At 40.1% G+C, this 27,172-nt stretch overlaps 1 protein-coding gene across 1 annotated transcript in view; it reads left to right on the top strand.

Moving 5' to 3' along the window:
• The window catches only part of CFAP99 (cilia and flagella associated protein 99), a 71,080-nt gene that overhangs the window by 37,567 nt on the left and 6,341 nt on the right, over positions 1–27,172 (top strand). Inside the window, exons 9-15 of the mRNA XM_009328881.1 lie at positions 1,399–1,487; positions 3,622–3,826; positions 5,585–5,726; positions 6,912–7,063; positions 13,389–13,594; positions 21,266–21,428; positions 23,737–23,863. Of these exons, the coding sequence (XP_009327156.1) occupies positions 1,399–1,487; positions 3,622–3,826; positions 5,585–5,726; positions 6,912–7,063; positions 13,389–13,594; positions 21,266–21,428; positions 23,737–23,863 (1,084 nt within the window). The remainder of the gene's footprint in view (positions 1–1,398; positions 1,488–3,621; positions 3,827–5,584; positions 5,727–6,911; positions 7,064–13,388; positions 13,595–21,265; positions 21,429–23,736; positions 23,864–27,172) is intronic.

A 27,172-nucleotide genomic window follows, 5' to 3' on the forward strand; every position in this document is an offset into this window, starting at 1 on the left:
GGGGGGAGTGAGCGAGCGGCTGTGTGGTGCTTAGTTGCCAGCTGGGGTTAAACCACAACAATGGGTCAGAGAAAATGTCTACTCTAAGCCAGTATAGCATATAAAATACAGGCTGGAGAGGGAATGTTCATATAACACAGAAGACTGAGAAGGGTTGAGAGTAGACCAAAAGGAAGGAAGGACATCATTAGGCATTAAGAAGAGTAAGTATAGTGAGTCAAACAAAAGAAATAAAATACATTGTTTTGGGTTCTTTTCCTAAATTCTTCAAGTTTTCATCATTTTGTCAAGAAACAGATAGGTAATTAATTTTGTCCATTAAAATGTGTGAATTTCTAGGTGATAGCATGTGTTTGTTATCCTCAACCTACCTAATTAATATAAATTATAAAACATCCTTTTTCCAGTTAGCTTATGCATTTCAGGAGACTGCAGTACATATTTTGCATACAATATTTGCGGTATATAGCTTGAGTGATTCTGTGCATCAGTTTCTCAGCCACTCATTAAGCTGTTAATTTGGAATTTAAATACATGTTCGGATTCTGAACACAGAACTTGTCTGGATTTAGGTCAAATGTGTCATGACTGAGCTTTGTTTTCTGCAGGACTGATCCCAGTTCTTATCCTACCAGCACTGCTTTGCCTCGGTTCAGATCAGGTCTATTACACATGCCTGCAAAGGTGATACATCTTTTCTGAATAGCCTACTTGTGCAGGGAACATTTTTAACTGGCAGAGAGGTTGTTCCCTTCCTCCCTCAGTATTTAGAAGTTGTCTGGGAGTTAGTCCTAATGCAATACTTGGGAGAATGGCAAAGCAGCCACAGGATCTAGTCCAAGTTACACCATGAGGACTGAAAGTCACGGAGAACTGTACTTCACTTCTACCATCTAGAAAATGGATATGGCAACTGGTGATGCCAGTTGTCTTAGAAATATTTTGAAGTTAAAATAGTGATTATTTGTAAATCGCTTTTGAGACCTTCCTATGAAAGGTACTGCTTATGTTTTACTTTAATGGTTTTGGCTAACCTACCATCTTTCAGCGAAGCAGTTTATTTTCTTTGTCCAAAACAGATGGAATCCCTGCACACTATGTATATGAGCACTGAAAAAAAATGAAAGGAAGTGAACACATTCTATGGGATTTGACATGGTCCAAGAGTGATTACAAATTTATAATCCACTTGGGGGACTTTGCTGATTTCTTAAGCAGCTTGAGTGGTTTATGAACAGCATGCAATTTCATTGTGAATGTCAGATTAATGCTAGATGAATGCTTTAAGCAAAATTTATGCTGTCTTAGGTCGATTTATTTAACCCATTGAAATGTTTTTATACTCTGTTTTATGGTTTACATTACTAACTATAGTATATACATTCCCTTTCCTGACAGACTGACAATATACCTATTAAATTAAATGCTGCAGCTATTTTAAGAGAGGGTGCCCTCTATCAGCGGAAAATGGAACAGGAGCTCAAGAGGTATAATCACGCTTCTTCCTCATTACTTTTCACATCCTCGGTTATAGAGAGAAAAGTGGACTGAAATGAAAGTCTACATGAAAGTCATTGCTTTACTGTAGATGCTATACAGTGTGACTGTGTTCTGATTTAACACTCCAGCTAGTGTCCACTTGCAAAGTCCAATAAGGATAACTTGTTATATTTGTTCCAATTCTCCAGAATAAATAATGACCCAAATACACATCTATTTCTGTGTCCATTATAAAAGATGCATATATATTAAGCCAAATCATTTCATATACCTCCATTTTCTTCAATGGTTTGTGGTCAACTACATGCCAAATTTGATACTTGAACATGTTTGTATGTATATAAAAATGCCTCTCTATTTCTATCACAGTAAGATATGGAAGACTAAGAGTGTACTGCTCCACGAGGCAAGATGAGCCAGGAGCTGAGGGTGACAGCAAGGCATGTAGGGACAATGTCCTCACTGACAGCAGCTCAGTTCCATAGTACTCTGGCAAGGCAGTGGAGTGGATCCAGCGACAGACAGCAGGGTCGGCCAACGGTCCAGTGATTGCTAGATGAGTCCGTAGTGACGAGTCAGGGCCGAGGTCATCCAGGAAGCCAAGTCAACAAGGCAGGGTCAACAAGGTACTAGGTTGGGTGCAGACATACCTACAGCATAGCTTAGGCAAGGACAAAGGTAGTTAACATCAGCTTAAACGTGGCTCCCAGGAAGAAACTACACCCACAACAGGACTTTTCATAGCTCTTCCTCACACAGCTCTTTTCACTGCAGTCTGATCCAATGTTACACGGTTGCACTGCAACAGAGCTGTCTTTGAACGCAAGCAACTAAAGCCTAGCAGGGGTGGGGAAAAAGAGGTTGCAGGTTCTTTTGGTGCACTTAGGGCTCTAAGGAATCCTGATATAAGGAGACCTCTGACATAAGGAATGCTGATTCAGCAGCATAGGTTTTCAGCTGACATTAACTAGGGAGAGGGTGACTCCTGAATGGCCACTGCAGGCTGTATTCTATAACTAGAATTACGAACATTTTCACTCATAATTTTAACAAAGATAAAACCTGTATCATGTCATCTTGATTTAGTATTATTTCTAATCCACCTGACTTAGCAGGCTAAGGACTAGATATTGCTGGCATTTTAAGTCCTGGAATGACTGCCTAAGGTTGGATTTGGTCTTTGGACCTAGCAAATTTTGGTATATGGATCCGGATTTTAGCAGTTAGATATTATGCATCACTCAGGTTCTGTTATCAGCTATGTATGTATATTGAGGTTCTTTTATATTATGTATGATACTGTTCACTCTCTCCGGCAGAATTTTGTTCCACTCAGCAAAGAAATAGATATTCCCTGTAACTTAACACTATTTCATATTAATGAGTTTTAATCTTCAGCTGCATTTAACAGACAACAGATACATACATATATATGCATTGGGGAGCAGCGGTAAGGCGCAATTCACTGCATTTTTGTGTCTCTGCCCTAATTCTTGGCTCATTCAGTCCTCTGCTGCAGGACTTTGATGGGTCTGCCCCAGGGCTTTGCTATGCTTTTTTTCTCTCTCAGCTGAGCACAAAAAACAAGATTGTGGTTTTGCTTAATACCTGAATACTTCTTTGCCTCATTGCAGCAATATTATTTAAATGACAAAAATACAAAACAGAAATAGGGTTAAGCAGAAAAGTTCTTAGTTCTCTGTGTTAAAGTGGCCAAGAACATTGCCAAAGAGAAAAGTTATTTGTTCTTTCTACCTCTAAGCAAAGTAATCCTCTGAGAAAATGTACGTACCTTCAGCCTGATTCTCCTTGCTCCTTATGAGTATCCATATATAGCTAAAGTTTGCCCTCTCTTGGGGTTTTGTTTTACTGAAAACTTTCGGGTCCATGCCCTCATGCACTTTCTTCCAGCCTGGCTTTCCCAGGCTTTCCACATAGAAGGAACACTTCTTAGGCTGGAATTAGAATATATCTGTCAAATGCCTTTGTGATGACCGCCTTTTTTCTCTGCAGAGACCAAACACCTTATTTCACAACAAACTACTAGAAATGTTTTATGAACCAAGGCAGGGCTGCAGAGCCAGATTCCTAGAATCGTATACTCTTTCTTCTCACTTGCAGAATTGAAAATTTGCTACGAGGGGCTGGAGACCCATCTGAATTCTTGGAATGGCAAAAACAGATGCGTGGAAAAGATTTGGAAGAGCAGCTGGCTGAAATAGAGTGTAGGAGGCTTCAAGGGAAACTGAGTCACGAAGAGGCAGTTCTAGCCCATCAGAATGTAATTCAAGAAAATAAGAAGAAAGCTGATCTAATGAGAGAAGAGGTAGTACATACAGCGTTGCTCAAATTTTGCTTACATGCAATCAGTGCAAAACATAGCACAGATGATGCCTACTATAAGAAGGTGTAAAAGTTCTATACAGTGTCTTTACTCACTGAAGTCTGCAAACAATGGAAAAATAGTGCTATGACTTCCAGACACAGGATGCTTATACATTGAAGTACTTTTTACAAGTGTTTGATTTGATTGATAACACTTACGAAGTAAATTGAATAAAACAGAAGGTTAGGGCATTCTCCTCTATATTCATGTCATTGTGGATATCCTTTTTGAACAGATACTGAGATACTAAGCACCATTTGCAATGAAATCACCAATATCTGACTAATTTCATGATCTTGTTAAAATGAGAGCCACAAATATGGAATAATTTGTTTTCTTAAACTGATATAATTCAATTTACTTCATATTATATGACATGCCGAGATGTCTCTTAGGGGAAAATTCAGGCAGAGAACCCTCTTTGGATCTATATTTATGGAAAACTGAATATTTATGCCAAGAAGTATTTTCACACAGTTTCCGATCCGGCAAATCAGTTTCCCAAAAACATTGCTAGATCTTTTCATTTTTTCCCAAACTCACATTACATTTTTCCAGTGCTTTTCCTACAAACTAAACAAACAATCAAGAAATAACTAATACTATAGATTTTAAATTTTTCATAGTCACTATCACAGGCTTTTCTATTAGCCCAGTTTGCTGCCATGCCCTGTAGGCCAGCCAGTACTTTTCTCTTGGCCACCTCTCACAAATGTCTCTGCAGTGTCTCAGCAACTTAAGATGCAACCACAGATGTACAAGATTTTCATAAAGGCTACGCTGCAAAAGGGAAACTTGCTTAATGAGTTCCTTCTCTGTCCTTTAAAAAGATCTTTCAACCTTTTTTGGCATTGAGTCTTCATGTCTGCTTAGACAGGCTGTAGCAAGAACTTAAAGTGCACACTACTATGTACAACTGAGCATAGTGTACTCACATTCATTCCAAAATTATTGTAATTATTATATTCACCTCAATTTCAGAGCATAAGTGTTTTATTTGTCAACAGAAATGTCCCAATATGTATAGATTTGGGGATGTGCAAATCAGACTTGCTCTAACCTGACCAATTCCAGGCAGCTCCCTTTGCTTGCCAACAGATGCCAGCAGGGCACTTCATCCATATGGAGATCTCCAGAAGTACTGAGCACCAATTCTCCATTCACCAACAGCTGTCAGGCTAACCCCCTCCTTCTTTTAAAACTCTAGTCTTCTATCTAAAACAGAAAGTACAATAAGGAATCTAGTCTGGGAAAATCCAGTTTCCTGCTTCCTGTTCATTTCCTCTGACAAAGAAAGGAACATGATGGCCAAAAGTGGACTTTCTGCATGTTACAGAGCTATGACTTAGGCCCAAGAAGATCCTGCAGGCATACAACCAGCTCTGTATTAGATTGGCACTCTTCTTGGTATCTCACAACCAGATCCAGAGATGGCTTTTTTGTCTGCTTTCAGAAACCTGTGGGAGGGAATCCTGGAAAGTGGCAGTGCAAATGTTGTGGAGGGCTGTTGTGGGTAAATAAAACATAGAGGGGAGCTTAAATCTGGGTCTCTTATGTTGTCCCCAGCCAAAGTCCTTTGCTACTTTTGTGGATGATGTAATACTTTGAATCCATTTGTCCTTGCACTATTTCAATGATATGAGCCCCTCAGATGACCAGTTATCAGGAATTATATTCACCTGTTTGTTTGGGATTTAGAAAGCGGAGCTGATGCACCGGTATGCAGAGAAACGTCTACAGGAACAGAAAGAAATGAGAGACCTGGTGGAGCAGGTCGTGGAAGGACACAAGAATGCAAAGCAAGCAAAAATAAAGCTCCAGAAATACAAACAGCGGATAGGTATTTATATATTGCCAGAAAAATGAGAGATGATGCCAAGTGTCCCCAAATTACTTTATCTTTATTTTAGTGGGCCAATTACAATTTTTACAGAAAGGAAAGGGAAGTTGAGGGAAAGATCCAGGCTATACATTCCCATGAATGCATGAATATGAATTCCAGGAATAAGTTGGTAATGGATAGATCAGAAATTCTAAGCTACTGGTCATGGAATTACTTTTTGTTTAAAAGGGAGAAATACAGCACTAATGTTCTGCAACTAGTTTCCCTTCCATCTAAAAGTAGCATATGTGAATGACTGTACTTTTTGTCAAATCAAGTTATGAAGCTCAGATTCTTGTGATTCATATCATTAAGAGAGGATTTGCCTAGCAACCACCATGAAAGAATCATGGCTCAAGATTATTGTCTTCTCCACAGAAGACAGTCCAGAGAAGAAAACTGTAGCTAAGGAAAGAAAAGCCATCTCCTAGAAGGACAGTATCACAAGGGAGAAGGATGTAACACCTCCAAGACAGACCAGTCATTAGGATGAAGGGAAATAATGTTACTGATCCTCCATTGTTCTTAAAGAAAATTCTTCAGTTAATGCATTAGCTAATGAAGTCCAGGGAGAAGGCTGTTCTGACTGGCATGGCTGTACGTATTCCGATGCAATGCCATGTTAACATCTACTGTACGAACAGGCTACCTCTAGTTGTGCATATTTTCGTGAGCAGACTTGTCTCTGCTTGCGTATCTCCATACTTGTATCAGTAAGGGTGATAAGGGCAGAGGGTGTTAGCCACTCTGAAATGGCTAGCAAAGCCTACCAGCCTTTGCAATTCAACGATTTCTATCATATATATAGCTTGAAAAACTATGAATATTTGCTATTGTATAATATCCTTTTATTAAATAATGAAACAGAATGCACTAATTAGAACAGAAATTACAAAGCAGTAATTCAAAGCGTCTATGTATATATACAGTATGTTTATGTGTTGAATAGAATGATAGATAGTGGAGGTGGGAAGTACTCATTTGTTTCTCTAATCGTTCCTCCCACCAATGCCAGACTGTTCCCTCAAGTACCTTTAGATCAGTATTATTATTGTTATTCACAAATGCATATGAATTTTCCTCCAGATGGACTACTTGTTAAAATATGCAACCAGCTAACAGAGATTAGTTCTTTTCTTTCAGTTCAGGAAGTTTGTGAAGAAAATCGAGAACTTCTTCGGCAAGCTTTAGAAGAAGAGGAGGAAAAACTTAGGAAAAGATACGAACTAATTCAACAAATACGAGCTATTGAGTCTTTACCAAGCGTCAGACACAAGTTTGTTGATTTAACTGAGGTAAGCTCAAAAGGAAAAACCACTGGTTTTACATAAATGTATATTGTATATGTTTCACACATTCAGAGGAGTTGTGTACTGCATGCAGATATATCGCAGTCTAGATGCACAGCATTAAGTACAAAGTGACCCCGTGACACAAAGGTTAGATCTGAACTGGAAATTTTGCAGTTTATAAAATGAAAATTTTATCAGGAAGAATATTCTGATGGTAAGTGAAATCTTAGTCCCCTTGAACTTTGTTTGAATTTGCCAATAGGATCTGGGTTTCCCGATATCTTTCAAAAAGATACTGACAAGTGATTACAACATGTTCTATCCACCTTCACAAATTCACAGATTTGTCAGTCCTGGGTAAGAACTAAAGGAACACAAACTTTGGACTGAGGTACAGTTGTTCATATCGCAGTGGTGATTGCCATGGTAATTAGCAAAATTAATTTCCTGTGCTTTCAAAACTGTCAACATTCAGGTATATGAAAGAGATTGTCAAGAGAACCCAAAACCTGCTGAGCTGTTATGCATGTACTGTGCAAATGACTTGTGTGTGTGTGGTTAAGTCTACAGTAAATGTGTCCCAGACTTCTTGGACTTACTATTGATGCACAACAATTGATATGCCTAAGACTGGGCTTTGCAATGCCCACTTTTGCAGAATTTCCAGACTTAGGCAGCATCTGGAAATCTGTTATCTCACCACTAAATCAGAAGCAGAGTAGCTGAAAATACTCTTCCATTTTTCTTATACACACTGAAAGAAGAACAACATAGAATAATAAAAAATGACACTAGCAATTTTAAATATAATCCTTTTGGTTTTTTTCTTTCTTTTCTTTCATGAGCATTCAAATGAAGATCACAAATTAAAAACCATCCCTGGCTAGTCTGCAGAAACCATCCAGAAGTAACAGGTCTTCCTTCCATGGGGCTGTTGGAACAGTCAATATGCTGCTTTGGTTTTATCTCCTGCTCCTCTGAATAGAACTGAGCCATTCATTGATTCCAAAGCTACCTACTATCTTTGCAGCCACCAGATAAATCCCCCATCTCATTTATCAGATTTTAGAATACATTTAATGTTAAAGTGTGCAATAAGTGAACAAGAATAAAATCAGCTCCCCTTTACTCTCTTTGGTTGCCTTTATGGCTGTTGCCATCACTTCTCCACTTCTTTTCCAGCCAAAGAAGGCAATGTTCTTTTTTCAAACCCAGACTCACTCCACCCATTTGTGGAGAAGTATTACTGAACCACAATGGAAAAAGCAGGGAAAAAAGTGAAGAGAACAAAGAATTATTGTACACCACCGATACTATATACTGTCTGCATGGAAATTCCAAGAGGTACTCCAATCTGTACGTCTTTCACTGCTTCAGATAGAGTTGCACATGGTGTCAACCCTAAACAGAGCCCTTAGCACGGTCTCACTGCACATTTGTTACCCAGATGATTCGGTCACAAGATGTAGGCTGCAAAGACACAACAGTATAATGTAGTCGGATGTGGAAATGTCGTGACTTTTTCAATCACAGCAACTTTTGGGTCACCCTGGAAGGCTCTCATTCAGGAAAATGAAGATGACTGGAATGTCAGTATTTTCTTATTTTTGTACCTAGTTAATTTCATTGCCACTTACAGTGGCTGTTGACCCCTCACATAGAGCTTCCACTGAAATAGTTTGTTTCCAAGTACAGGATATGGCTTTAAATACATTTTCCCATCTAGCTCATCTCAAAAGACAAAGCAGAAAAACACAGCAGGTTTCAAGTCACATATGAAAAATTCATTGAAAATTCAAGCTTATCCTACGTGTAAGGTTACTAAAGTTTAAGGTTGCTGAAAATGGAGTGGCCATACAGGTCATATTGCAAGTACAAGAGAATGGACCTGAATGATACAGGTGGGCTGTTAGATGGATAAGGAACTGGCTGGCTGGCTGCATCCAAAGACTTACAGTCAATGGCTCAATGTCCAAGTGGAAACCAGTGATGAGTGGTATCCCTCAAGGGTCTGTACTGGGACCAATACTATTTAATATATTCCCTAATGACACAAGCGGGATTAAGGGCACTCTCAGCAAGTTTGCAGATGACACCAAGCTGGGTGGTGCAGTTGATACACTTGAGGAAAGGGACCTTGACAGGCTTGAGGAGTGTGCCCATGTGAACCTCCTGAGGTTCAACAAGGCCAAGTGCAAGGTCCTGCACCTGGGTCGGGGCAACCCCCAGTATCAATTCAGATCGGGGGATGAATGGATTGAGAGCAGCCCAACAGAAAAGGACCTGGGGATACCGGTAGATGAAAAATTCTATATGAGCTGGCAATGCGTGCTTGCAGCCCTGAAAGCCGATCATATTCTGGGCTGCACACTTCTTTTTAAGCAAGACCAGCAGGTTGAGGGGGGTGATACTCCCCCTCTACTCTGCTCTGGTGAGACCCCACCTAGAGTATTGCACCCAGTTCTGGGGTCCCCAGCATAAGACACAGACCTATTGGAGCGGGTCCAGAGGAGGGCCACAGAAATTATTAGAAGACTGGAATAGCTCTCCTACAAAGAAAGGCTGAGAGAGTTGGGATTGTTCAGCCTGGAGAAGGCTTCAGGAAGACCTTACTGCGGCCTTTCAGTATATAAAGGAGCTTATAAGAAAGATGGAGAAAGATGTTTTACCAAGGCCTGTAGTGGTAGGACAAGGGGCAATGGTTTAAAACTGAAAGAGGGTAGCTTTAGATTGGACATAAGGAAGAATTTTTTTACAATGAGGGTGATGAGCCACTGGAACAGATTGCTCAGAGAAGTTGTGGATGCCCCCTCCCTGCAAGTGTTCAAGGTCAGGCTGGACGGGGCTCTGAGCAACCTGATCTAGTTGAAGATGTCCCTGCCCACGGTAGGGGGGTTGGACTAGATGACCTTGAAAGGTCCCTTCCAACCCAAATCATTCTATGTTTCTATACCTCAACTTCACAGTTCCCTTATACTCACTATTACAATAGCACTCTGAGTGAATTAGCACACTTTTTTTTGGTGATAGTTTGCCCTGTTTTTCTTTCTACAAAAGGCTTTTTCAGACTTAGTGAAATTAAGTATGTGTCCATAAAATTCTCATTCATTGTCGTAATTTTTAAAGTACCCAGTTCTTCCCTTGATGGCACTTCAGTTGCTTGAACACCAGCATTATCTACTGCACAAGTATAGGACTTTTCATATTTTAGAAGCCACTTCACTGTCCTCACTGAGTATTTTTGAAATGCAGACACTCAAAATATTCAGCCTCTACCATTCTATGTTTCCTTTCACTTCCTGTGAATACAACTTGACAGTCATTTACTAGTTTAAACTAGAGGCAAGATATTATAGCACTTGCTATTTGCAAATTCACTCTAAATTGAAATCTGAGAACGATATAAATGATCATTTACTGTTTCAGTAACCTATGGTAGTACATATTTTTCAAAAAGATGCAAAAATGAAGCCTGCTTAATATTGAACTCTTCTATCAATCTTCTACTGATGCTACTGGTGACCTTTGTTTAGGTCATGTTTGGTACACGAGGAGCGTGGAAGCAGAAACCATTGAGCCAAAACTGAAGAGTCAGACTTTAGGTGAAAAAACAGTAATGATCTCTTCTTACTGACTCAACTTTTGAAGCTTTAGAAAGAGAAGCTATGGGGACCAAAACTGCACGACAGACTCTTGGAAATCTTGGAGGAGTCCCAAGGGATGGCCACCCAAGACATGTTCTCCTTCACTGACAAGCTTATATCATTAGATTCTCCAGACTAACTCAATAATAATCCCTCTTAAGCACCAATGTTAGAATCATAGAATCACAGAATAGTTTGGGTCATCTTCATCTTTGGGACATCTTCGGGACATCTTCAACTAGATCAGGTTGCTCAGGGCCCCCTCCAACCTGACCTGGAATGTTTCCAGGGATGGGGCATCCACCACCTCTCTGGGCAACCTCTGCCAGTGTTTCACCACCCTCAGCGTAAAAAATTTCTTCCTTATACCTAGTCTGAATCTACCCCCCTTTAGTTTCAAGCCATTCCCCCTTGTCCTGTCACAACAGGCCCTGCTAAAAAGTTTGCCGCCATCTTGTTTATAAGCCCCCTTGAAGTACTGATAGGCTGCAATCAGGTCTCCCCGAAGCCTTCTCTTCTCCAGGCTGAACAACCCCAACTCTCTCAGCCTTTCTTCATAGGAGAGGTGTTCCATCCCCCTGATCATTTTTGTGGCCCTCCTCTGGACACACTCCAATAGGTCCATGTCCTTATGTTGGGGGCCTCAGAACTGGATGCAATACTCTAGGTGAGGTCTCACCAGGGCAGAGCAGAGGGGCAGAATCCCCTCCCTCGACCTGCTGGCCACGCTGCTTTTGATGCAGCCCAGGATACGGTTGGCTTTCTCGGCTGCAAGCACACATTGCCGGGTCATGTCCAGCTTTTCATCCACCAGCCCCAGTGCCCCCAAGTCCTTCTCGGCAGGGCTGCTCTCAATCCCTTCATCCCCCAGCCTGCATTGATACTGGGGGTTGCCCCGACCCAGGTGCAGGACCTTGCACTTGGCCTTGTTAAACCTCATACAGGATTATAAGAATCATATTATATAGGATATCCTATCCTATAATACTGGATCTCACTGGCTTCAAGAAAATCACACCCCTGCCTCCAGATTTCTTCCCCCAGGCCACCTGTGTCGTGGGATCTCCGCATGTTGTAGCAGCAGAGAGCCAAGCCTGGTTATTTGTCGTACTCTCTTTTGTGGTTTTATTGCCCCTGCCCTCCCCCCGCCCCACCTTATGTTTTCTTCATCTCTCTTGGCTTTCCCCCTATTTCATGGACCCACTGCTCTGAACAGTCAGAGAATGGCCCCTGGAGGACGAGTACCTGACTAGACTGCTTAGATGGCATCCCAGACCAGAGAAGAGGGACTGGACCCAGGCCACTTCTTGCAGCCAAACTGACAATCTGAGCATCTATCATCTATGACAGAGCATCCTTCTCTTTTCCTGGGTTTTTTTCCTTCCCCTTCATGTTCTGTTTTGTGAAAAGCTCAAAAGCGGAAAGGCGACTACTATTCTGTCAGCAACTCGCTCAGTATTCAATACAAGGTCTTTTTTTTCCCTGCTAAAAAGGATTGCTTGAAAAAATGAAGGCTCTTTAACTGAATAATTTCTCTCCATTAAAAGGATTTTAATGAGTTTTACTTACATATGTTTATCATTACCACTTAATTTCTGCCTGAGAAATACAGTTTGGAGGAGTGGTTGTTCTTTTGGATTGCACACACCACCACCACTCCCAATCACTAGTTCTATGGAACTAAGTAGAGCAAGCTCTTTGTGGTTAAAATCCTAACCAGTGTTTCACTCTTAATGTTAACACAACTGTCTAGCAAGAGTCAGGTTAGCATCTTGACTTCCCGCACCCATTATAACATGCCACGGTACAAGATACACACCAAAGATGTGTACCAAAACTGTGTTAAGATGGACAGAAGAATATTAGTTCGTGTGAAGTGGATTAAATTTTGCAAGGAAAGCTACACAGAAGCTCAGTATTTGTGTGGGTTTATGCAAGTTTTCCATATATGCAGATGTATATATGTGTAGACATAGGGAAAGGAAGAGTATACATAGGAGCAAGGGCCGAAAACTTAAAGTGCTCACAAATCTCTTTAGAAATGTTGTGTCTTTGTATGCAAAGTAAGGTGCAGAAGTCTCTCATTACATCTCAGAATCAGGCTCATTATCACTCTCATTGCGAAGTGGATTTTAAAAGGCCTTCATTAAACATTCAGGGTTGAATATTTTAACTTTGGGCATTAAGATCTGAATTTCCTGGGTACAAAGCATTGTTTAGTCCTAGTCTTTTCAGATAAAAATAGTAGATCAAATCCATAATTTGGAAATAGATAAATACAAAAAAATGCATATTTTTTAGTGTAAAGTCTGTTCCGGTTTTACAAACTAAAAAATACGCAGTTTTACACATTTTAAAACTGCAAGAGTCTTATTAAAACTAAAAGATAAGTCAACTAGAATTTTTTTGGACAGTAAATACATTGTATTTATGATTAATCTACTGTATATTTCAATGCTTTTTCATGAAATGTTTTATGAGCCTTGTGTTTTTACACATACGAAAGGTAAGCTCTGCACCTTAAAACCAGCTTGTAAATCACAGGTTAGGGCCAACCCTATCTTTCTCGAAGTCAAAATATATTCAGCATGATTTGGAACAGAATCAAAATATTCTGGTTTTACTCATTTACTCTCCCCTTGGTATTTACAGTGTTATTTAAACGTATATTTCATGTTCTCTAGACTGGTGGCCATGGTTTAATTTGTGAAATGTCAATAGTGGAACTACGTGAACGCCTCGCTCTACTCAGAGACGCACAGAAGGCAGCAGAGGAAGAGAAGAGAGACCAGATAATTCATGAAAAACAAGCTAAGGAACAACTTCTTCTAGACAAACTGGACCAGATTTCCCTGTTCAGAGCACAACTTGGACGAGCAGCTGCTTTAAAGTCAGTATAAAACAGCATGTGACATTTAAGACATTGCAACTTTGTTAATATTTTGCTAGCCCCTTGAGGAGAAAAACAAGTACAGAGCAAAATACTGCCCTTTCATAAATCAGTATGACTTTTGTCAAGGATTATGCTAGGGCCAGAGTTTCCTTTTTATTGAAAACAATTTGCATCAGATTTAACAACTCTTTTTCAGCATTTTGAATTTATGGTTGAAGACACTCCGTAGGCTAGTGTTGACAGTATTGCCCCGGGATTCAGAGCCAATATTGTATATTGAGAAAGAAGTTCTGCCTTTCTTCTGTTCCTTTTCAGCTAATTGGAATGAATTTGATTTTATTAGAATCATTCTAGCTTGCTACTTAAAGTGGTTTCTCATTTTCATTGAAACCACTACATTAGGGCTATAGTTTTCTTCCTTGAACTTCATTTGTTACATGAAAAGGCAGGCCTTATTTTAGAAGTTAAAAATATTTTAGGGAGGAGATTTTCTGATAACAGTAATAAATTCTAAATTAAATATATTATAGCAGTAGAACAAAGAGAAAAGAGAAAACTCTTTGCTTACAGGCTCTCTGATCAAATTTTGTACTCATTATTCATATTTATTATTCATTATCATATTTATTATTCATTGTCATAAAGGATCCATAACCATCATAGATGCTTCACATATGCAGAAGACGGGTCCCTTCCACAAAGAGTTTCAAACCTAAGTTAAAGCTGAGCAGGAAGAAAGCCTGTGTAAAACTATAAAATATGGCACACCTCTTGATCTTATGCCATTTTTACTGCATCTTGACTATTTGCCATCATTTTCTTGCAAGTTGTCTTTCACCTTTGCCCTTTTGTGAGTTTGAGAGGTTAGTCCTTGTCTTGCCATATTTATTGTGCAAACAGATGTTCAGGCTGACATCCCGAAGACATATTCTATCAGGCTAAAACCACATGTCTTCAGACATTATCTTAGATTCGTGTTTATTGCTGAGATACCAATGGTGGCTTCTTAGCGTTAAATTCATGTTATTGATTTATCATCCAGTTCTAAATCTCAATTACAGAAGGCAGTATTGATGTATTCACTTCACTAGTTTTCACTAGTCCCAGCTCTAATTTGGTTTGTTGATGACAGTTTATCTCCAAAGACTGGCGTTTTACGATGTTAGTACTTAAGAAGATAGTTTAATGAATTTAATGAATCAATAACTGCAGCTGCAGTGGATTGACTGCATAGATCAGTGACCCTCTCTTCTATGGCCATATATCAAGAAAAGATTTTAAGACTAAAGAACCTGAAATGGAGTTGGAGCTGGAAATACACTCTCATCGCTAAACATTCACTGTTGTGAAAGCCTGTGGGAGCAACTCAAGCCACCGTTTTCCACTAGAGATGCAAACTAGGCATTAAGAACTTGTGTACTACATAAAACCTGTTTCACTAGTAACTACTTAAAGAATCATTTGTTATGCTAGATGTGCAGTCTGTGAATTTTGCATAGTGCTGGGTTTCCTTAAAATAGACTCTTTGGCTTAATTCAGATCTAAAACTTTTCTAATCCTGAAATAAGCTACGCTTGAATGAGAAGCTAACTTTGATTCACTTTTTGTCCTGACGTTTGAGATGTTTTTTAGAACAGGCCAGCATGCCAAAGATGGTAGAATCCAAATGAAATTAACCACTTAATTTGCAAGCTTCTAGTCAGACTCATAATAAGTAATACAGCAATTTTAATGGAGCCCTGTTTGCTCTCCAAATAAAGAAAATACAAAGTTTCATTGTAGATGTTGTAAGACATTTCCTTTCATGGCTCCCAGGAAATCTATGTACGTAACTTGGGAGCATCTACGATAAAGAGGCATCATCAAAGCATACCTCAGATGTTCTTTGGGAGGGTATTTAATGCATTTTCATCTAGAATGCAAATCTATGGTGTTATTTCTATTAATATAGAAGTATGGCATGCTGGCCTACTTACAAATGCTAGACACTTTGCTGCAGCTTTTATTTCCCTTTAAACAAACTATAGGCTTTGTGTGTTAAACCTGATTTACAGATCTTGAATCCTGAAATATCTATCAATCAAGTCAACGTGAGTGATTCATTGCTTGGGTTGTATTATTAATACGCTGCACAGGAGATGTAAAAAGCAAATTTTTATGTTTACAGAATTAATTCATAATTATAGGGATAGAATAGCAAATCTTACCAATAGTCTTCATAAGACAGCCTTATGCATCAATATGAAATTACATGTTGTATCTTAAATTGTATTACGTTAAAGGCTACTGCTAATCAGCTAAAGTATGGCAGCTAAGCTTTGCTAAACAAATGTGCTTTAGTTAGTGTCAGCTGGAGTTTAATCGGGTCCCTACCACGCAGGTTCCTTTCAATATCATTTACAAACATACATACATCAGCACAAAAGCAGCACATTGAGCAAGCATATAATGAGCTGTATTAAACAAAATAGGAAACAGAACATGAAAAATTACAGAGACATCAGCCTTTAATAGACTGCAAGCTGTGACATCCATCACAGCAGTGGCTTTGTGAGTGCTTGCAGAACACTTAAGAATCAATTCAGTATATATGCAGGATGACCTTTTAATTGCCAGAATTTCACGCAGTTTGAAAATCAGCACTGACATATGACGTGGACAAACGTTTGAGTTCTCAGCTTTCAAACATGAGCACCAAAAGATGCATGAATGTTTGAATACATGCTAATGTACTAAAGTTATATGCCTGTATACTTAGGTTACAATTCCCTTTCATTCCAGTGAGGCTACATCTATTACTCCAAGTAATTTAATGCACTAAGAATCAAGAAACAGATCAACCTATTTGGTGCTGAGGCTCCCTCCATCCACATTATCTGTGGTTTGGTGGGGGGTTACTTTGGGTTGGATTTAGTCTGGTCTTGGGACTGCATGTTCTCACCATTCATGTGGTTTAAAGCTGTCCAGAGAAAAGTTATCTCACAAAACTTCACATACTCAGTTCCTCACTCCTCTGCAAGCCCTTCTAGTGAACACCACACTATCCTTTTGTTTGTCTCACATAGATGGCAGTAGCACATCCATGTCCCCGCCAGCTGCTGCCACATATGTAAGGTACAGAGAAGCCAGCCTTATTTCTGTTCTTGCTCATGTTCCTGCCTTGTTTGTTTTCCTGCTCATTTTCAAGTGACACGGCGGTGCCTGCTGCCCGAGCCTCCTCCCCTCTCCAAGTTAGGGCAACATCCAGATGAAGGTAGCAGCTGCTGTTCCAGGGGGACACTCTGAACTGACACTAATCCTCCTTGACTTCCTCGTATATGAGGAAGAAGAATCAGAAAATTGTTACGAGGAACAAGATGCACAGGCTCCCACCAACACAGAAGATTACCACATCCCCATCTTGCATTGTGGTAATGGTGTAGCATGCTTGGGTCTCAGCACTGGATTACAAACGATGGTGTGTTTGCCAAGGTGGCAAAGCACTCCTTTCTCTTCCTGCCGCTGTCAGTGCTGAAACTCCTCCTTGACAAGCGGCACTGACCACATACCAGTGTAACACTTCTCTCTTGGCCTGAACTGGGGAGGGGTGGAAATAGTGTGAGGGCAGCCATGGCAGGAGGACAAGGGCGAAGGCTGGTTAGGAGGAGGGAGTGGAGAACAAGCATATGGGAGGGTTATGATGGGTGACTGTGACAGCCCTTTCCAAGTAGAACAAGCTCCCTAAAGCAGGTGTTCCCTGGAGTGTCCAGGTCTGACCTGGGGAGTCAAAGGCCTTCTGGCTGAGGAGGGGAGAATGGAGCCTGTAAGACACCCTGGCAGCACAACCCCGTGATGCAGCACTCAACTGAGGGAAGGGGCAGACAGCACAGGGAGGTGGAAAGATGTAACAGGGGATCATAGAATCATAGAATCATTAAGGTTGGAAAAGACCTCTAAGATCATCAAGTCCAACCGTCATGTGCCATGCTGTCCCTATGTGTGGCTATTGCTTCAGGTGTTCAAAAACATAGCCTAGAATAATGAAAAAAGGAGAATAATTAACAATGTAAGGGACTTTGGTACTTCATAACATTTGTGATTTCATTAATTTCACAAATTTCATAAATACTTAGGGTTCTGTATGTGCTGGCAATCAGGAAGTAAGATTTAGTTTCTCAGTTCCTAGTGCTGGTAATCAGTTCTTCACTAGCATTGAAACAGGAGGAAATTTATCAGCAATGATGGATCAGAAATATAAATATGTGAAAAGAGGCTGTAAAGAAGACAAAGCCAGGCTCTTCTCAGTGGTGACAAATAAGAGGACAAGAGGTACAAGAAGAAACACAGGAGGTTCCCTCTGAACATCAGGAAATACTTTTTTACTGTGGGGGTGACCGAGCACTGGCACAGGTTGCCCAGAGAGGTTGTGGAGTCTCCATCCTTGGAGATATTCAAAAGCTGTCTGGACATGGTCCTGAGTAGCTGGGTCTAGGTGGCTCTGCTTCAGCGGAGGGGGACGACAAGATGACCTCCAGAGGTCCCTTCCAACCTCAACCATTCTGTGATTCTGTGAATGAACTTAGATTATACAGCTTCATAATCTTTATTTCAAATGAGGAAAACACTGTTATGAATAACAATCCCTTTCACACCTAAAATTAGGTGCTTAATAAGTTAATTGTTTTGGAAGGGAGTCAGATTTTGAGTGCTTAAATCCCTCACATTAGTACAAAATAGTAATCAATCTAATAGTGTAGTATTCTTAAATGTCAAAATAATGATTCCCTTAACAGTGAACTGTTAACAGTTAGATACAGTCATTTTCCTCACTGCAGTAACTAAGAATTATACAGTGCAGGACAGAAAAAAGGCAAGGTATTGTGAAGTACAGACCGCCCTAGTCACTGAGGCTGAGAGTATGAGGAAATAAAAAAAATAATTGTTTATTGCACTATAAGGCAATCCTACTTCTGCTTTTAAAAATGTTTATTGCACAAGACTCCATTTTGTAAGGTGAGCTTATAAATACAGTCCTAGCTGCTTAAGTTGATATTTTGGTGCCTAGAGTGGTCAAGTAGTCATCTTTACTCCATCTCCTACAAGTATTGGGTCAGTTGAGAGCTGTCATACATCTATCTCCTTATACTTTTGATGCACAGGTGGAGTTTGAAAATGTAAATGAAGAGCAAAATGTGGTTTTGAGGAGGGATCCTCTGTGCAAATCTTCAGATTCCCCATTTTTTAAACACAGCTGAGAAGACCTAAACCAACTGTTCCAAGTGTTTTCACTTCCTACAGGAAAACCTTTAATGCTGAATTGCTGCTGCTTCAGTTATGGGCCAGGTGACCTACTGGACCTAGAGGCCATTTGGCCAGATGCTAAAATTGCAGGGCAGATAGTTAAATAATTACAAGGGATATGTAAATAAGAAGACGCTGGACTGCCAAACTCCATGACAAGTTTGTAAAACGTGAAGTAAAAAAGTACTTACATATTTTTGTTTTTAAAAACAACTGCCCCATTCTGACTGGCTGTTACCTTACTTCTTAGGAAATATGTGCTATGGAGTGACAAAGATCGTATGAGCTTTTTCTGTCTTGAGTCCTGAAAGTTCTCAACTGACGATCACAGAAAAATAGAATTTTAAATTTCTTTTTTCATTCCTTCCCCTCTTTGAGTTTCTGTTATGATGTGGTGTGGCATCTGAAAATCTGTGGGATTGGCAGCGTTTTGGAGTAGTGTAGATGACTGACAGATGACTTCATGTAGAAGAGGACTGAATATCAGTCTGAGGATAAGCAACTATTTAAAATGTTAATTCAGAAGCAGCTGCTGCTGCTTCATATTAAACCTCTTGCTGTATTTCCTGTAATTGTATTTACAAGAATCGGGATTTGCATGTAATGAAAGGTTTTGTTGCTTATTCCCACTGACAATATTTAATCATCGAGTGTTTACATAAAACCTTATTGTTATATTCTCCTATATCCCTTGGAATGCAATGCCTTGTTACAATGCAAATAGACATAACCCATGTTCTCAATTAGATTAAATGATAGTATATAATTTTTAGATCTACAGAATAGCGTTAAAAATTAATCTCAGCGTAGCAGAGTATGACACAGTATTAAAGAGGATAAGGAAGTGTTATCTTAACCAGATAGCATGACACAAACAGCGGAGAGGTTCAGGAAGTGTCTCAGGAAAGGATCTGGAAATGAGAAGCCAAGCTAAACTGTGCCCCTTATTTAGAGTTCACAGTCACATTTCAGCATGTCAAATCTCCCTTTCATCCAGTTCCTGAGGATTTTGGGAACTGTAGCCCAGAATGGCTGCTCTGAAGAATACCTGCTATTACGGGGAGTTTTCTGTCAGCAAAGATGAAGCTAACAAGGCAGACAAAAGTCATCTCTCCCAAGACGAAAGAAGTGTTTGGATCCCTCGAATCTTGATACAGACACTTTTTAAGACAAATTGGTGGTTTTAACATCAGAAGGAACTTCTTCCTTCTTCCCCTTCCTCCAGCTCCTTGAGAAGACTGGGCCTTATACTGAAAATGCTGTGGTATAAAACCCAAGAGGTAAGGGAAGAGTTCTGTTGTAAAACATTTCCAAGGGGCAACCTGCCTGTGAAATTAGTCCTGCCACTGACAGAATAAGTTACAGTGTCAGCTGAACAATGCCCCAGTGCACTCTGCTCTTGGTCATTTGGAGTCTTAATCTAGTTTCCAACAAAAGCAATTGTAATGTTGCACTACCACAATATAAAAGGACCTTTTACAAAACTATCCTTGCCAGCTGAGAGAAGGCATCAGATCTAACCTGGTTATATACTATATAATTATGTATATGCTTTGGTAGATCTGACACTTACTTTAGCTCTGAATTTGGCCCGAGAATCACAGCTGCTCATGACGTAGTATTAATACTACAGCTTGATCAGACTGAGTCAAATTCAAGGGCAACATTGAATAAAAGAGAAAGTTGGATGTTAAGTGAATCACTATGCAAGGTAGCATAACCTACCTGAAGAAGTTGTGAGTAAATTGTGCCAGTTGGGTGAAAGTAAGCAAAACCAGATAAAATGTAAACTCCAGAAGACAGAAAAGTAGCTACAATAGAATGAAAAAAAAGGAAGACTGTCTGATAACCTCTCTCTTATGCCTTACTTTTATGCTGCACATGGTGCTATCAATTTATGTTCACCTAGACCCACTAACCTTAATTAATACATCACCATCCCATAGATTCTGAATCTGGGCATTGAGATTACACAGAAAATAATATCTCTCATTTGCCAAGGAATACAGCAATCGAGACGAATACTAATGATCATATAAGGAAAACTCCATAGCTCTCACAAGCAAAAAGGTGCAGTATTATCACGGGTTTTGCACGTGTTTTCTGAAGAATGTCGTGTCAGGCTTGAAATACTTCAGATACTGTCATCATGGCATCCTGTGGGAAGAAATTATTCTATACTGTTTAGTAATGCTGTTCTGTAAACAACAAGAAGCAAGTTGTGAATACCACATTCATCGAGCTATATGATTTAAACCTTTTTTGAGTCTAGCTGGTTCCCAGAAGCAAGAGAAAATTCATTATTATCAAGTTAATATATGCTTAGATGAATTTATTCTATGGGTTGATACTATTTTACCTTCTCATTGCTTCTTTTTGATTTTGCAGGCAAGAAGAAAAGAAAAGAAAGTCCCAGTCTGGTGAAAGGCCTATGAAAGATGAACGCATTTTAAACCTGCAGAAAAAGATTGTAGAAAAAACAATGGAGCGTAAAAAGCAAGCAGGACTCTTAAAGATTACCCCGCAGAAAACCAGCATCGCATCAAGGAAGGTCTGGGAGTTACATAAGGAGGAAAGCTCTGCAGTAGACCTGCTGTTCACAGACCTTTGCTCAACTGCCAACACTGGCAGGGGGGGCAGAGGCAGATGGTGCCATACATGACTGGCAATAACAACTCCCTTCTTCCTGCATGGGCACGATTTCTCCAAACCGTGGCCTTGACCTCACCTTCTTGTCACACATTCTGCTGCCACGGAGCAGGGCTCATCCGTACGACACACTTCCCACTTTTATTACCACACACTCTCATCCCATTGAAACAGCATCTTACGCCCTGTCCCTATCTCAGCTTCCTATCACACACATCCCATTACACCAAACCGGGATGCTCACCGCCTCTCTCACCCAAGGCATGTTCCAGTTTATCAGGTTTTTACCTCGCCTTTCCTCAGCCCTGTCCCACAACATCGGATGGAAGCACCAATAGCCCTGTAGGCTTTATGCTAGTTCACACTGGTTGTGTTTCCTTGGCAAGTGTCTAAAGACAAGCGGTGAGGAACTGCTGCTCCTGCTGCTGCCGCCACCGCCTCTGCCATTGCCTCATGCATGCCTAGCATTTAGAAATGGTTCATGTACCAGTAATAGTACATGTACCACAGCATACGGAACACTGCAGTGAACAGTCATGATGGGATCACTTTTTAAAAGCTGTACTAGCCCAATGTAAAATTAGAACTAAATCTCCCAATCCGTTAAAATAATAACTCTTTTTGTGTTTTGTGAGAAAGTTAGATGAAGCTGAATTCAGTGAAGAGGAAAACTCTATTTTTCAAGTGTGTATAGTTTAAAAAACAAAATAGTGCAATCTTTCAGAGTATCCATGTTTGCTGCCTTCAGAAGCCCCATTTCAGACAAGCAAAACATGTAGGTGCTTATATAGACAACTAGGTCTATCCCTTTTAGCAAAGAAAACATTGAAGACCTATTTGAAGAAAGCATTTCCTAAATTGGGATGGCTTTCTGAACTGAGGTTTTGAACACGTGCTTAAATGCTTTGCTGAATGGAGTCCAGAGTAAAGTAGAAGCAATAAATGCAGACTTCAAAGGAAAGCAGCCATATAATTACAAATGTGAGACATTTTTTAAATAAACAAAGAGAAATTATAAATTCATAGCTAGAACTTTGACTACCTGATGCGGGTGTGTATGAGTGCTCTGGTGTCATCTGAATGAGCAAAAAAGCCAGGGTTTGAAAGTTGTTTTGATGTTACATTTTGTCTTTTTCTTGAGCTTAGCTTTACACTGTAAGTCTCTTAAGACGTCACAGCGCTTTTGTTTATGTTCTGCTCAAATGTTAAGACATCTGTAAAAAAAAAAAAAGAAAAAAAAAGGAAAAATTCAAGGTTATAAATATAAATTTATAATATAAATTATTTAGCTGTTTTGGTGTATCTTCCATCAGTGCTGTTCAGCTCTGCATGACCCTATCCAAATGTTAGTATAGGGAAGTGGCTCAATTCTGGTCAGATATGTTCAGCAGCATCGTTATTCTAGTTGAACTGCATATTGCTGAAAATGGTGTTAGTGTGACTATAGGAGAAAATTCCTCCCTTAGTTATAATGCAATAGGTATCTGGCAGTCAGTTTGTACTGCTACCTTTTAGGTTCCTCAATAAGTAGAAAAAAAAGTGACACTAACCCCTTGTATTAAAGTTCCAAGTCCGGATTGGGGTTTCAGTTACATTTGTGATGGCCCTTTAGGCCCAATGAGTTTGTGCTGATATAAGTCAAGGTAACGTTTGTTTATAAATGACTGTTACAGTCTTAATAAAAATTTATATTGCAATTTGGAAAACTAACCATAGGAAAAACTACCATTAATGAAAAAAATGTATTTTTCTACCATTTTAAGCAAAGAATCAGATGAAAAAGCAGCATTTTTCTGTTTGTTCTGAGCTTTTTTGGGAATGGTCCCTTGTGAACCCAGCTTTTGAATCAGCAAACCAGTAAAGTCTGATAGGATTTGTGCAACTGTTCATTTATGGCTTCAAGAATAAACAGTCGGCAAAGAAAGAACATAAGGTAGCAGCATTGGAGGAAACCATCCAGATGTAGTTTTATCTTGATTTAACATTTTGTGGAGTGTTGCAGCTGTGTTTAATTCATCTTAAACTGGGCAACCCACTCAAGTTACCTTTCTATTCATCATGCCCACTTTGATGTTGACAAGTTTCCCAGTCATGTTAGCAAATAAACTGGGTTGCCAGCCAGCCAGATTATCAAATAGAAGTTCAGTGTATACTCTAAAGAGAACCGCTATTGCCTCTGCAGTCTGATCATCCGTGTGTCTTTTCTGCAGGATTCTCTGCAATGGAACCATTGGAAAGAACTGGAAGAGAGTCGGGAACGACAGTTCAGGATCCTTCAACGTGGCTTCATGGCCAGAGAAACGGCTCAGAAAATGGCTGCCTATGAGGCAGCAAGAAGTAGAGCCACAGTCTGTATATTGCGCTCTGAAGTAAAATAAAATACATTTGGAGCAAATTCAGGCCTGCTGGAAATCTCCCAGTGTGCCTATTTACTACAAGGTTGAATTTTAATCTTTATTTCACCTTTACAGTGTGATTCGAAAAATTTGGGTCATACAGGCACAATAGAATAAAAATGTGTTGATTTTTTTGTAATAGAATTTTATTTTTAAGCTATAATGATACATTTTTTTTCTGTTAGAATCAAAATCTTTTAAGAAACTGAAACCTTACCATCAGAGCTCCTACAGCAGAATGGCAAATATCTGGGTAAGAGTGTTGAGATCTGTATTTCTGTTGTTGTATACTATGCCATGGTTTGCTATGCTCATCTTCCAAAAGAATAAAAATGAAGGCAAAACCCAAGCAACGTTTGTTTACATGTGCATCTTTTCAGAAGGCACGGTCAGCCCAAGTTCCTAACACGTCTTCTTACATGACGGCAACTGTGTGTAAGAGGATCACCAGTTTTAACACTGGTTTTGGAGGATGAGGGAAAAACTGTTTGGAAGGTTTAGATGATGTGATAGCTTCCAGGAGCCAGAGTCTAGATTCAGTGACCCAGACAGACCATCCCTTTATTCACAGATGTGAATCTCTTCAGTCTTTAAACAGCGGAAGGAGAACATAACATCGCTCGATCTCTTTAGGGAGCTGCTTCCAGAAAAAGTCAAAATTCTGTTACTCACCTAGAAGATGATTTGCCCTCTATGACAATTTCTATACTGTGTAAACCAGTCTTTAAATCACAAGACTTATTCTAGGCACAAAGCCAAGGAGGATATAAATCTGAATTAAAATCTGCACAGCAGTAAGACTATGTAATGTATTTCTATTTTAACTCGATGCCAGTTACTAAGTGTTTAATTATGGCTATTGCCATATTGCAAATATTTAAATTGAAGGAGACTGTCGCTGACATTAGAGTCAGACATCTGCTTTTAATGCTCTCACAACATTACATTTCTCACTTTTCACTGAAGGAAGCCTAATGGAATTCTTTTGTTGCCACCTAGCTGTGAAGATCACTTCCACAAGCTGCTAAAATGTGCTTTATTTTTCATTCAAAGTAAATGCTACAGTAGTCCACGAAAGTAATGTAGGACTTACGCTCAGTAGGAAGAGTTAAAGAACATAGGAGAGTGAAAAGAAGGAATGATAGCAGAACTACAGAGAAGAGGGAACTATGACACTATGTCTAGTAGGGGATTGTAATAGCTTAACATGACAAACCCTTGGTGGCAGGGAGTTTATCTTCGTTTGTGGTTGTTCAGCATTCTGTTGCATTGTATTCCAGAACAACAAAGCCAAGTGGTGACTGTCACACCTCGGTTTTCCAGAAGCTAGTAATTAACAGGGCTGACAGTCATGGTCTGGGATACTGCATAGCTGAATAGCTCTTCTTAAACTTTTTGATGTGTCTTGTCTTTTGAGAATTTAAAAAAAAACAAACAAACATCATTAAGCAAATAGATAGGCAGCTGTATTTAGGTAGGCAATACGGAAATTTCGAAAGCCCATCAAACTGCATGCTTCTTCCCCTGAGATGTTGGACCCAGTTTTCAAAACTCTTACTGAATTGCAATCAAGCTGATTCACAACTATTTCCTTCTCCATATTTTCCCTGCTCTCAAATGAAAGGACTGAGGAACAGAGGAATCTCAATAATCCAGCTGTGGAATTGTTACCTTCAGAAGTCACAAATAGCCCTATTGCTACTTTAGGATCTGATGCATAAAGTCATCTTCAGAATCAATGTTTTGAGGAACGTAAAAGAATGTGAGTCTTTCGGGAAAAATATCAATATATCAATATATTTTTATATCAATGTAGCCTATTGATTTTTCAGTGATGGCAGGTCTTGCAACAGAATACACAGAATAACAGTAAAAATACCACATTCCTCCTGCCAAACGTGGATAACTTGATGTTGGTGGCAGCAGATCCTATCCAGAACCACTCTGCCCCCGGCCACGAGAGCACCTTCTCTAGTATTCCTGTTCCAGCAATGTGGTACACAGAAACCTGAGGTGATCCAATGCAGAGCCAGCAAAGGTCTAGTAGGACTTGTTAGCGTTATATTACAAAAGCAGCTGTAATGCCATTGGAGCCAGGTGAGCTTTGAAGCAATACAGCTGCATTCACACTGCTGCTTCAGCTAGCGTCTGTGGCACAGATCGTCCACAACCTGGTTAATCCGTGCACAGATAATTGAGAGTCAGCAACACCTCTACAGTCATGGCGCTCCGCGGAAACACAGGTGCATGAATAGTTCATGATTCATTCATTTATATTTGCAGCCAAGAAGATGAAGGTAAGTGAACAAGGCTGACTCTTAAATCATCCAACAAAACAGACTTACAAAATCAGAGGTTTCACCTGTCTGATCTTAGTGTCATACTCGTCAAGAAACCCTTTTCAGTGCCAAAAGCTGCACATTCCAGAGGTCTCTTACTTCAGTGTAAATGGCCAGACCACAAATGCCTTCACATGCAACTACGGTGTAACGAGGCCCAGATTACCTGAGGAAGACCAAGGGTTTTCAGCCCTGCAATGGGCATCGGACACAGGCTGCTAACGCCTCGTGTAACACAGTCGTTACTGGGTGGCACTTCGCTCCCTCTTCCAAATCAGCCCCGGTAACGAGGCAAAGCCCACATTCAGTGACTGCCTGGCCAGGTAATCTGACCTGCCCTAGAGAGCACAGACATTTTCTTATTTAAATGAAACCAAAGACACAGAGACAGGTATGTTGGAATGGCAAGCAAAAAAAATAGGTGGTTCAAACCTTGAGCGCCGTTCACCTGGGGGAGAAGGCAACAAAAGTCACCCGGGAAAGCTACGAGTTTATCTACAAACAGCCAAGCGGCCGGGCACAGGGCAGTAAGGCCTAGGAAAGGCCAGATGATCCTTGCATTAAGGCAAAGCAATTGGGAAAAGCCCTTTTGGATGGTGAGGTGAGGGCATTGAACGCCTCTGCAAGTGTTTGTAGCGAGTTACATAGAGGATCTGCACTAATTATGCCAGAGACAACAGGTAACGATCTCCCAAGTTGATGGCTCTGATGAAATTTGCTCAGTGCGTTGGAAACATCTCCAGAAGACGGACATGGGGGGGGAGAGGGAAACCCCCAAAGCTCACACCCCACCCCCGGCCCCTGCCCCGGTACAACAACATTGCAGAACACAGCAAAAGCACAGTCCTGCCTCAGCCGTCCCTTTCAGGGTCCGTCAGAGCCGAACTGCCCCTGGGACCGAGGAACAGTTT

This window comes from Pygoscelis adeliae, unplaced genomic scaffold, assembly GCF_000699105.1.
Source record: "Pygoscelis adeliae isolate BGI_AS28 unplaced genomic scaffold, ASM69910v1 Scaffold66, whole genome shotgun sequence".
Lineage (NCBI taxonomy): Eukaryota > Metazoa > Chordata > Aves > Sphenisciformes > Spheniscidae > Pygoscelis > Pygoscelis adeliae.